Consider the following 12,771-nt stretch of genomic DNA (forward strand, 5'->3'; position numbering starts at 1 on the left):
TGCCGACCGCAAGAGGCTGAGTGCAGTCACACGGCAGTGATAAGGGCAGGGGCTCATTTGCATGGGCACCATGAGCCAGCTAGGAGAGGCGGGGTGAACGCAGGGGGTGGGACTTGGACGGACGTCCCGTTCCCCAAGAAAGCTCTACAGCAAGAAACCGTCCGCTTGGTCCCTGTGGTTCCATGCGGATGTCTTACAGTGGAGTTTAAGTTCATCATTCATCATTCTCTCTCTCTCTCTCTCTCTCTCTGTGTCTGCAGTTAGGTGGTGAGGTGTAAACACATTTATTTCAACTATACAAAGGATGACATGCTAAGTGTTGGGGGTGTTGTAACCCTGTCTCTACGGCAACAACTCTGATTTGAAGCATTATTCACCCACGTGGTGTGTGTGAGTGTGAGTGACCCCCCCCCCCGCTGCGTTCTGCTCTAGACTGCGGCAGGACTTTAGGGACGGTTGTAGCCCAGATTGGACTGATGGTTCCAACCTCTGCTTGGTGCTGTGCTGCTATCTCCTTCACTATGGAGGCCACCAGCCATAGGCCCCGCCCCTTCCCATCAGAGCCCAGCCCTGTCCTATATCCCTGCAGTGGCTGCACACAGCATGCCATCTGGGTTCCCGCCCAGTCATATAATCATGAATGCTGGAGGCTTTTTTTTTTTTTTTTGGCTTGGAAAAATGATTGGGAATTACAGTAATCGACAAATGATTGCCAGGAGTTTTGGGATGGATTCATCTCATATTATTTTACTTTATTAATACCACTCTGTGACACAGGGCAGAAACTGCTGCTAAAACTCACAATAGCTTTCCTTGTGATCCTCATGATCCTGTGATCCACTGTTTCTTTGATGTGCTGGTTTTTGTAATCTGGTGCTACGTATTAGACCAAGGAAATTTCCTAAATTCCTGATAGACCCAATATGTGGAACTGTTGTTCCTCCATCTACAGCTCAGGGCACAGAAAGCCCCTTCTCTCCTCTGCGTGTGCATCTGTGCATGGAGCTGCGTTGGTGGGTGGGTGGGGGGGGGGTAGCGATGTGAGGTGCGAGCACCCGGCGTCTACTATAATAGATGCCCTGAAATTTCTAGGTCGCTTCAGAAAATAGAATGGAGAAATATTCAAGTTATGAATATCCTGAATTTCTGGCAGGGGGGGGGCGGGCTATGTCAAGAGTTGTACTTAAACAGCTTCACGAGTTAAAAGGGATTTAAGGAGTGAGGGAGAGGGGGAGAAAGAGGAAGTAGAGAAGGGGGTGGGGCGGCGGAGGGGCATGATATCCTGTTTCATAAAGTAGCAAAGGGGAAGTGCATTTTGGGAAGAGAGAGGAGTGGGAGACAGCTGGATGTGTGCATGTGTCAGCGGGCGGGTTTTTGACAGGGTGATGCAAATCATTCTCTTGCCCTGGGAGGCCAAGGGGAGTAGTCTGTGGCCATGGCTGTCCTCAGGAAGGCGGAGCTTCAGGAGGGACACTCCCCCTCCCCTACCCCAGCCAGGCTGGACATGTGTCCGCTTGCCCCGTGACGACTCGCTGCGGGAGACCGCAGCTGCTCCCGGAGCCGTTCAAGTGGCCAGAGTACACCCTAATTTCAGTCCAGTTTTCAGGCCATAAAAAGAAAGAGAAAAATAAAAGGACAAATAAACACCGCATGCGCTAATTGTGAAGGGAGACCTTGAATGAACCAAAGAGGCTTCTCTCATACATGGCATGCTTTCGTTTGGAACAGTTAGCATTCCTTGGTTTATGATTGTACCTTTAACCTGTGGCCACCTGCATCTTTTTTTTTGTGCAAAGTCTTTGACATGAAATCGATCCATCACTGAGGCGCGAGAAATCTGTCACAAGCATGTGCAAAAATAGTAGCCCTTAAACGAGGCGCCCAGATGCTTGGTGGACTGCAAGACCTGCGCGTTTTCCAACATCGCACAGCACATTTCGTTTTCTTTGCATGCACACCATTGTGTTATTAATTTGACGTGGCTTATTGTATATACTGTAACTAATGGTACCTAACATGAAAATGTTCTGCTTTATTATGAAGTGTTAATATTTTTTTAATGGTGTTTTATCCATGTGCATATTTCAGAGACTTAAGTAGCACAGTTTTTAGGATGAGCATTTGGGTTATAAATTGTGATTTTATTTATTTATTTATTTTTTCTGTGTGCGCTGGTGCCCCCCAGCAGTTTGTAATGATCCTCCAAAGCTGTCAGTGTGGCTTTTTTCCTTCTAGACCGTTTCCCACAGACAGCTGTTCATTCGTTCATTCATAAAATGTCTAGCAGGTCCAAGCAGCTGGTGTGTGTGTGTGTGTGTGAGGGAGAGATTAAAATTGCATTTAACCTCCTCCATAAAACAAACAGAAGGAAAAGGGGAACGTTGCTATGACAACGGAAGGATTTCCACTTCGAAGAACTGAATACTAATGTTCTTTGTATCTTCTTTCATTTTCTTTTTCCTTCAGCAAATATTTGTAATGTTTTGTTTTTCCCCTTTCACGTTCAGATTGTGAGCAGTCAGCAGTGGTTATATGGCTTACTGGGTTTTCAGACCTGTTGTTCCAGTCTGGTGAAACTTCTTCAGCAAAGCACAGGCCTGGTGGAACAGGAAAGTCCCCCCTTAATGGCCAGGCTGCGCGTTTTCTTCAGATGCTTTCCTGGATGAGCTGAAGTCTGTTTGTTGTGGAGTGACTACCAGTACTGTTACACCCGCTCCACTTCCTCGTGAACCGGCTGGTCGTGATCGCGACCTTTTACTCTCCAATTTTTCGTGGTACAGATAACTGCAATTGGTGTTTTTGAATTAACAATTTAACTGTTGATTTAATTAACAGTTGAATTCCGTCTTAACGTGACGGTACACGCAGGCCGTAGCTTGCGGTAAACGGCCTTTTATTTGACATTGAATATTGAAACGTGTAAATCTTGAAACAGAGTACACATGGCAAACACGGCGTAGGAGCCCTGGATGAAAAATCTCACTGCGCGACGCTAGTGTGTGTGAAACCTCCGCGGGATAGAGCCTATTCTCACCGACATCCCAGAGAAGACAGAATCTGTTTACACCTTGCCTTAACATCCATTTTTGATGCATATTTCACACCCAAGACGCATTGCAGACGGACCACTGTGTGCATTCGGAGGCGGTCAGAGATGGATCTTGACCACACCTGACCACGCTTCGCTGCCTATTGAAAACAGTTTTGGCCCGTATTTGACCGCGTATAATATATTGATGATTGCCCGTGAGGAACCATGTTTACAGTAGGCTTCAGAAAGTAAACCTGAAACAACGTGTGGGTTGCTGTGCTTTTTAATGTGGTAAAAAGCAGAGAGACCTGCTCTCCTCTGGTACCACTGCGGACATGTTTTAGCAAAACGTATAAACAGAATGAGGCCAAAGTAAATCCATAAGCAGTGTGGTCATGAAGTACATGTTAATGCAAGGTGTGAACAGGATAATTAATGCAAGGTGTTGCATTTCTCACACCATGATGATTTTTTTAAAAATTCTATAAAATTGTAAAATGATGTATGGAATCATGCACAGTAAGATTTTATTTTCATATTTACATTTACAATCACGGCATTTAGCAGACGCTCTTATCCAGAGTGACTTACAAAAGTGCTTTGTCATTTACTCAGAATACATCCTAGCCAGTACAGTTGGAGTCCAATATACCAATGCACTAGAATACTGTTGAAATACAGGGATCAGTGCTGATGCCTATAAGTACAAAATACATAAGCTCTATCTCAGACAACGCTTAACTTTGTTCTTTGTTTTTTCCTTGGTGGGGATTGGTTCCATTTCCATCAGGTGAGGTGTTTTGGTGGCTGTATGATTTCATCAGCTGCTGGCATTTCATGTGACTCATCAGTGGAAGTGTGCGTGCCTTGGTCTTCAGCAAACACACGCAGTGCGCAAACAGTCATTGTTACCTGAGAACATAAAATCGAAAGTAAATATACAACTTCCTGATTTGTTCCAGACAATGTTAAAAAAAAAAAAATTTAAATCAGGTCAGTGTAGGTGATGTGGTATAACTTTAGTTCCTGGATAGATGGGGCTTAAAAAGTAAAGATATCTAAAGCTCAGCTTCTTTCTATGTTTTATTCAAAAGGAAGATTTAAAAACAAGGATGGTTGCACCATTCAGTGTCTGTTTGGAACAGAAACTGGAGGAAGTAATACATCAGTTGAAGCTTGTCATCGTGACCAAGTATTCAGTAACCTAGCCCCTAACTTCCTCAACATGATGTCAGCTTGGCAGCAGATGCCAGTGTCAAAATATTTACGCTCTCAGAACGTTTGACGGCGCGTGCTAGTCCACTGCCTGCCGCCGCGTAGCCAGCCACAGCCTGCTTCAGAAGTGCTTCCTGGTCCTATAGAACATGCCTGAATACGAGGGATTGGACAACGAGGTTTCGCATGTCACTGAGTGGGACTGCTGTTTAAATCCCAAACATCTGCTTCTGTTTTAACAAAAATGTTCAGGACCTGTTCTTGATGGATGAATAAATAAAAGCAGTTTTCAGGTTGAAAATTTGCATTCTTTTAAAATCAATGTAAAATGGGTCAGTTAATCGCCCGGCCGTAACGCACGGTGTCGAGGTAGTGAAACATCTTCCTCGCAATCAGCGCTTTTGGTAGAATGTTCATAACAAGAAATCAGTGTGTTTATGCGTTTGTTTGGTGGGGGATGTGTGAGAGATGGTGTGTTCTGCAGAAGTGCGCTGATGGATATACTGATAGGTTAGCATGCTTCCTGTGTCGGCGGTCTTGGCACGTTGGTTGTGGGTGCTATGGTATGCTGTGGTTGTGGTGAGCGTAAAGATTGAGGTCCTCAGCTTCCCTGGTGTGTGTGTGTGTGTCCGTGTGTGTGTGTCCCCGTGTGTGTGTGTGTGTCCGTGTCTGTAATAGGGGGCAGCTGGAGGTCTGTGTGCAATGTGAGGGAGCTCCCAGGCTCTTGTTAAATGCAAGGTTTCCTCCTGCTTTCTGCATTGCATGTTGTTCTGCTCAGGTCTGCTTCAGCAGTGTCGCGGTTCTTCATGGTCCGATGTCGGTCCTGTTCGGGTTAAGTGAACCCAGTGACTGCCTTCATTCTTCACTTTGGCCTTCCTCCTCAAGCTGTTTTTAATGCCGTTCCGCTCCATGTGAAGTTGGTTATTCAGGACTGTCAGTGTGTATAGAGGTACTTCATCTTATCTTAAGGGCCTCTAGACCAGGCTATCAGCAGCTGAACTGCTAGGTTTTTTCACACTCGCGTGCACACGCCTACTCACACACACTCTGTCTCTGATCGAGGAATTGATGTACCACTGTTTCTTTTAAACATTTTCCTGTAATGATTCAAGAGAAACTTGGTTTGAGTATTGAAGCTGTTAAATTACATTCACATTTATTGAGAAATGTGATTTAAAGTAATTACCCAGTGTGTACATTGTCTACAGTAGGTGTTTAAAAAGTAATTTTTAAAAATGCTAAAAATTCTTTCCAAGAAAAGGTAACCAAAGGTCTGGCTAAAGTGGAAATACAAGCTGGAAACACCATCCTGTGCTTACACACTACAGCACAGTCAGCACAGTCTCTCTGATAGCTGATGTACAAGAGTGCAGCACAGTTAGTACTGTCACTCAGACAACTGGGGTACTAGAGTACAGCACATTAACACTTCTGCCTTCATTGTAGTCTCGTTTCTCCTCGGGTCACTGGTACACACATCTTGAAGGACTTTTAATTGAGAATTGAATCGCTTCATGAGGGGCAGGCCCGCCGGCATAACGATCCACTAGAGGCAAGCGGGGGTTGAAATCTTCCTTTAGCCTTTACAGTAAAACCCAGTCCAGATGCAGAAAGCAGCCCATGAGCCATCACCCGGTGCTTCCTATGTAAAGCCCAAGCCTTCTGCCTGGATGCGTGTTAAGGAAAACGCACCTTTTTGTATTGTTTTGGTTTAAACTGTGTTGCTCGTACGTTGCAGCTGCGGCTTTAGCCGAGCCTCCTCCAGCTCCGGCTGCTTCCCCTGGACCGCCGGAGACCTGATCTGCCTGTCCTTGTTTTCATCCAGATTAAGCCCAGATTCCCCGCGTCCCTCCAGTTCGGACACCAGTGTGATTACACACTGGCCAAGCAGTTCCATTAACTTGGAGCGCTCAAAAATTCCAGGACCTTTTTAGATTCAATTTCCAGATTTGGAATCCTCCATCCCAGTGTGTTGCCTGCCACATTTGAAAAGAAGAGCCTGTGTTGGGCCTTCGTTCTGAACGCTCACTTGGAACAAGCGTTCAATGGGGCGTGCTCAGTTCACAACAAGGCCTTAGCGCCCGTGCCGTTGATGTGTATTAGACCTACTGTCTCACTACTGGCCCCTCCCCTGTGCAACCCGGGGTACTGCACACTTGCATTGGCTGACCTCAGTAGCAAAGATAACCTGTGCCCATTCCACAATGTCATCTGCACCTTGTAATTCACAGTCGTCCCTGCACACAGCTCCACTCGGGCCCCCTTTAGCCTCTCATGCTGAGATGTGGGGGCGAGGCTTAGCAGACACGACTCCTCTGCCCTGTGACGGGTGTTCCAGCCGTGAGTTCCCCGCCCAGGTCAAGCCTACACCCCTACAATAATGCGCTCATATGGTATTCATATGGTAACTTTTTGGGCATATGCCATTTCTGACTATGACCAACCAGATGTTTGCTGCTGGCAGTGTCTTTCACAGTGTCCTTTCTTTCTGGTGGATGATAAAATGACAGACTTGAATGTTTGTTTGTTTATTTTTTCTAGAATTATTTGATTTGTGTTTATATAAAATGTTCTATTATCCTGGGAAATGCTGGTGGAAAATGGCTGTATGTAAGTATTGTCTGTCATTTAAAAGGTTTTAAAAGTTTCTCTCTCTCTCTCTCTCTCTGTGTGTGGGTGTGGGTGTGTGTGTGTGTGTGTGTGTGTGTGTGTGTGTGTGTGTGGGGTCGTGTATCTGTAATAAGGGGGCAGCTGATCATGTGTAAGTGTACATTGAATGTGTGGCTTTATGTGAAGTGAATTGTGGGTGTCCCAGTGTTTGAAGGGGGTTAGGGTTAGTGGTTCAGCATTTGAAGAAATTCTACCCACTTCATGCAGCCCTCCCCAAATCCTAAGGGCATCCTAAGGATCATTGGCAGCTTAGATGACGGAAAACCTTTTACTTGTATAGCTCCCAATTTCGACTCGTGTTCCAGAGAATGCTAGGAATACTGGCTGTATAGCCAGGTTTCAGTCAAAATTAGATGCTTAAGTTTAATCTAGCCTTTCGATAGTTTATTTTGGATTTAATTTTATTTTATATATCATGATTTATTAATGTGTCATTCATGTACTGTATCATGTCAAATCTTTTTTATGTCAGTCTTTTATGCAAAATATTTTGGACTCAGAAAGTGGTTTATAAATAAAGATGATTACACTTAGCAGTAGTGTAACAGTCAACCTGGAAGGAGGTTAGACCCTGACCTTTTGACCTTTTGCCCTTTTGCCCTGTCTAGGCACGGGCGAGAGTGGTAAGAGCACGTTCATCAAACAGATGCGCATCATTCACGGCGCGGGCTACACAGACGAGGACAAGCGTGGCTTCACCAAGCTCGTCTACCAGAACATCTTCACCTCCATGCAGGCCATGATCCGTGCTACCGAGACGCTGAACATCGGCTACAAGTACGACCAGAACAAGGTGAGTGAAGTGTGTGAAGGGGGGTTCTTTGAGAACATGTACGGGGTTTACTCGGCGGCTGTTTGTACATGATGGGGACATTAGGACACAAGCACCCCAGTTTCTTTTTCATTAAGGTTTTCGCTTTTCCTGTAGAAAATCGATCAATGAAATTCTCGTCTTGGTCACTCAGGAAAAAGGTCCTGACGGGGAGTGCAGGATGGTTTGCTCTGGTCCTGTAGCTTGTCGGATGCCTGAAAGCATTGACGTAAATGACCAACTTCCCTTTAGTTTATTTCATTTTAACTGCAGGATGGGAATGTGGGTCAGAGGAAACACATTTTTGTTGTATTTGTAACTTTTAAAAAATCTTTAAAAAATGGATTATTGGATTATTTGGAAGGTCTTTTGGTCATTAGATTTCTAGATTCTGAGTTGAAAAGACTGCCCACTCTAATCACAGTTATTTTTCAGGGACACCATTTTGATACTGTAATGCATTTAGTACATATTTTCTGATTATGCAAAAGTACTTTGACAGCAGGAATATTGTTTGCGTGCTGGAATGTTTGCACACTTGCGCACGTGCACACGCACACACGCGCATGTGAACTGAGGTGAAGCAGCCCAGTGCTGTCAGTCTCTGTCAGGGTCCTTACTGGGTTCTTAATCTGTGTGCAGGCCAACGCCATGCTATTGAAGGAGGTGGACATTGAGAAGGTGATGTCCTTTGACCAGCCGTACGTCAGTGCCGTTAAGATGCTGTGGTCCGACCCCGGGATCCAGGAGGCTTATGACCGCCGCAGGGAGTACCAACTCTCTGACTCCACTAAATAGTGAGCACACACACACTTACTTGAGGCTTCTCGTGTTCATTGGTATCTCCATACAACCAGCACTCTACGTCTGGCCTTGTTGAATATATACTTCTCGGGTGGGGGTAGGGGTAGATGTGGGTGGGTGTAAATAAGAGTGATTCCACCATCATGCAGTTCCTGAAGGATAACACTACTTAACTGTTGGAGGATGTTAATGGACTTTAACATCTGTGTTCAAACACACATAGTCTCCTGTGGAAGTTCAGTCGTCAGCTTTGAATGAACAACTCTTTCAGAACTTCATACTCAGAGCCCCACCCTTGAAACTTTTATTGATTCAGTTGTTGCACACTGACGACGGGTGTTTTGCAGTGACGTGCAGAGGAATTCATGGGAGCTCTGCTTCTCTCTGGACGAGTTCATTGGGCCCACAGGCTGGCCCAGCTCAGTAAAAGCCAGAGACCTTGCTGGAGTGTTGCATGGAGACACGAAAATTGCAAAACAGCTCCACCTGCTTGTAGGAATATGCATTACAACTCAAAAGACACTGCTGTACAGAAGGCTGCCTTGTATCAGCTGGAAGGAAGACCTGGTCTTGTACGGTCTGCAAGCTAAGTGGAGGAGTCTTCATGACGCGTTGGTCTAATTGGTTTCGATAACTGGTGATGGGGGGTCGGGGGGATTAAATTTAACAAACACCAACCCTCACAGAACGTTCGAGATTGTGCACGTGTGTACACGGGAGCGGCTCAGAGTGCTTTGTCTGGATTCGCTGTGCCAATCTCCCTGCAGCTACCTAGAAGTTGTGGAGTGCAGCAGAATGTGCTGCGCATATGTGTGTCTGACACAGGCATCATAAAGAAGGCCGTCTACGGGTACCACTGATGCCTCACCGTCCAGCTGTTTGTGTCTGTGTGTGTGTGTCTCTCTCTCTCTCACACACACACACACACACACACACACACACACACACACACACACTCTCACATGCTACCAGCACTCCACACCTGGCCTTGCCTAATGGATGCTTCTGATTTACTACTGATGGCATTGGATCAGTTGTTATAGTGATTATAACAATGTGATTAATGTGATTATTGAGCTGATGATTCCTGGCTGGCTGTTCAGACAGATTTTAAAGTGTCTGCATTTTATTTCCCTATTCTGTTCGCCGAGTCTCACTGATGCCTTAGAGTCTCTGTCTGGAAACTAGATGCTAAGCGTTTGTTCCCATTTCAATAAGTATTGTGAATGTAGGCCCTAGTTCACCTTAACATGCACGGAACACTCCAGCGATTGCCACGTCAGGTTAAATTGGCCAGACCCAGAGAGCTTCCTGTTGGGTGCACTTCAGACGACCAGGAACGCAGCCATGGTAATGGTGATGGTGTGGCAGATACTAACAACCGCCCTGCAACTCTTGGTTGGTACAGTCCAACTCAGGGACCTTTTTAACGCTGACTGAACCACAGCCTTGTGAATGGGAGCGTGATTGTCCGTTAAATGCTGTCAATCTTCCTTACATTGTTGTCGTGTCTGTCTCTCTCTCTCTCTGTCTCTCCTTCTGTCTGTGTCTCTAGCTATCTATCCGATCTGGATCGAATCGCTGATCCATCCTACCTGCCCACCCAGCAGGACGTGCTTCGGGTTCGAATCCCGACCACAGGGATCATCGAGTACCCATTCGACTTGCAAAGCATCATTTTCAGGTAGATGCCCATTCCCCTCAGTCGCTCTCAGCAACGTTCTCATAACAACAAGCGATCGGGAAGTATCGTCCTTGCTCCTTTATAGCGGAGTCTTTATTCATACCGACGTCCTGCGCAGTCACTTCCTGAAGTTCGTAATTTACAAGGACCCAGCATCAAATCTGTCCCCGCTGAAAACACATCGATCTGTCTCTGTCTTAAACTATAGGAGCCTAGAAACCTTTTGCGTCTATTGTCTAGCAAGAAAAATGGGGCCGTCTAAGGTTTTGGGTTGGTTTGTCCCCCCACAGGAAGAAGACTACATCGTACGATATTTTGGTCTGGAGGGCAATGTGAGAAGGCGGTGCCGATATGCTAATTAGGTGCAGCATGAGAGGCGCTTTTATCAATCGTCAATCTCAATTCAGCAAGCGATTGTCGGGGCTGCACTTGTCTCACAATGACTTGAGTGTGTCGTAGGTGCTCTCTCCAGAACAAGAACGCTCATAATGGAACAAGAGGTCTTAGAAATCGTCATCGCTGTCCTCCATTTTCTCTCTCTCTCCCTCCCCGTTTCCTCCCCCCCATGTCTCTTCTGAAGTTTAGCCAGAGTGGACGCGGCTGTTCGTCCTACATTGGAGAGCCTGCGCAGGGAAGTAGGTCAGAGAGCCCCCGGCTGGAGAGAATCGAGGGCGGCCCAATGTGAAGGAGCTTTATTTTAGGCAGCCTCTCCTAGAGGGCCTCATTTATCAAAGGGCCCTCTGTGGGCTACTGGCTCAGTACCGAACACAGCGGTACGGGACGGGGGGGGGCGCTCCCACCCTGCAACTCCACTTCCCCCGCAGGTGCCGGCCTCCGGCCCCATCTACCTCTCCGTCTCGTTCCCAGCCATGCGCCCCTTGCTTGTCCAGGTAAACGGGGTCGGAACGCACCATGGGCCATCTTTTAATAAACTGGGATTAAAATCGTTCCCTAGGATCTGTTCCCGTGGAGACCGGGGGGACAATTGGGACTGCTGCCTGGCGTTATTTAATTTTATATTTGGATAAACCTCATTGTGGAGTCAGCAAATAAATAAATAAATACATAGATTGGACACATTCACCCTCACATACACACGCATATATATACACGCAGCTACTAGAAAACGTGACAACATGAATAGATTCATATTTGAGTGGATTTCTATATGATATTTATGAGCACCTGTCAGGCAGGAAGCTGTACGCTTATGTGGCCAGGAAGTTGACTTTTTCTGTCCGTTCTGCAGAGGTTCTCTGTTTCATCAAAACTTTGTCAACTTGACTGTTGTAGCGTCGACTGCCCTGTTGGATGTGAACGGACAGCACGTCTAACCTCTATGCTACCAGGAAGAGGTGCCATTTCCCCCCCCTCTCGCTCTTCTTGTTTTGTTTTTTTTTACATTTAAAAAAAAAAAGTTATTCCCTTTCTTTCTCTTGCCTCCATGTCCCTCTCCTCTTGCCATACTGACCCTTAGCTCGCCGGCGGTCAGCCGGAGCCACCCAGCTGTGTTTGTATGAGCCCGCGTTGGCAGTTACACTAACATGCATACGAGGGTATTAACTCCCCCATAAAGACTTTGCCCAACGCTTGGCCTCTGAGATGCGGTTTTACGGTAAGCAATGGTGCTACTGACATCAAAAATTTTGATGTCACATTTACAAGCCCTGACTTGATATGCCTTTTATATAAGCAATGCCGAGAGATGACAATTATTTGTTCAGACTATACTGAAAACTGAATACAATTGCACTAATACAGTAATTAACCAACATTCATCTCAAGCACAAAAGTCAAACTCAAAGATAATTTTGATTCACTGAACAGTCCTGTCGGGGATCAAGGGTTACTGCACATGTGTGCACAACATTTCTATAATAGTTTTACACAGACACACACACACACACACACACACACACACACACACACACACACACACACATATATATATATATATATATATATATATATGAATATAATATTCCGTAATCTAGTGTATTGATACTCCCATAAGATAGTGCTATTTAGCATTATATGCTAGTATATGCTACCTACTATACTGGCTAATTTTCTTGTCATACCCTGTCAAAACAGCAGCATCCCATATTCCTCAGCGTTTCCCGTGCATCACTGAACACGTGCGTATTCACCTGTAAGGAATACTCTGTAAAACGGTGGATTACTCAATTCTTGTCCCTTGTTTTTTCTAAAAACGCTTTTTCTAAAAATAAATGTGAGCATCATGTTCGTACTGTAGAACCCTGCTCTGAGGGAGTTACACAGCATGGGAGACTTAAATATCACTTGGGAAGCTGCCCCTGAATCAGCTAGAATACTGACACTGTGAGCTGGGTTTCTACTCGACAATGCGTTTTTCCCAAATACGTATTAAAGCAGTAAGGGTATAAACAATTCACCCAGTATTTATTGGGCAACTGTATTTTTGTAGGCTAATAACACCACAATTTTTAACATTAATGTTTTATACAAAATGGAAATTGCATGAAATGGCACCATTGTCAGGTTTAAAATAAGTTCTTGTACAAAATTGAAATT

At 45.5% G+C, this 12,771-nt stretch overlaps 1 protein-coding gene across 2 annotated transcripts in view; it reads left to right on the top strand.

Annotated features, from left to right (window-relative positions):
• gna11b (guanine nucleotide binding protein (G protein), alpha 11b (Gq class)) overlaps positions 1 to 12,771 on the top strand; it is a 29,343-nt gene that overhangs the window by 8,577 nt on the left and 7,995 nt on the right. For both annotated transcript variants that reach the window (XM_027019676.2, XM_027019677.2), the window contains exons 2-4: positions 7,525 to 7,709; positions 8,370 to 8,524; positions 10,087 to 10,215. In XM_027019676.2, the coding sequence (XP_026875477.2) occupies positions 7,525 to 7,709; positions 8,370 to 8,524; positions 10,087 to 10,215 (469 nt within the window). The remainder of the gene's footprint in view (positions 1 to 7,524; positions 7,710 to 8,369; positions 8,525 to 10,086; positions 10,216 to 12,771) is intronic.

Source organism: Electrophorus electricus, chromosome 7 (genome assembly GCF_013358815.1).
Source record: "Electrophorus electricus isolate fEleEle1 chromosome 7, fEleEle1.pri, whole genome shotgun sequence".
Lineage (NCBI taxonomy): Eukaryota > Metazoa > Chordata > Actinopteri > Gymnotiformes > Gymnotidae > Electrophorus > Electrophorus electricus.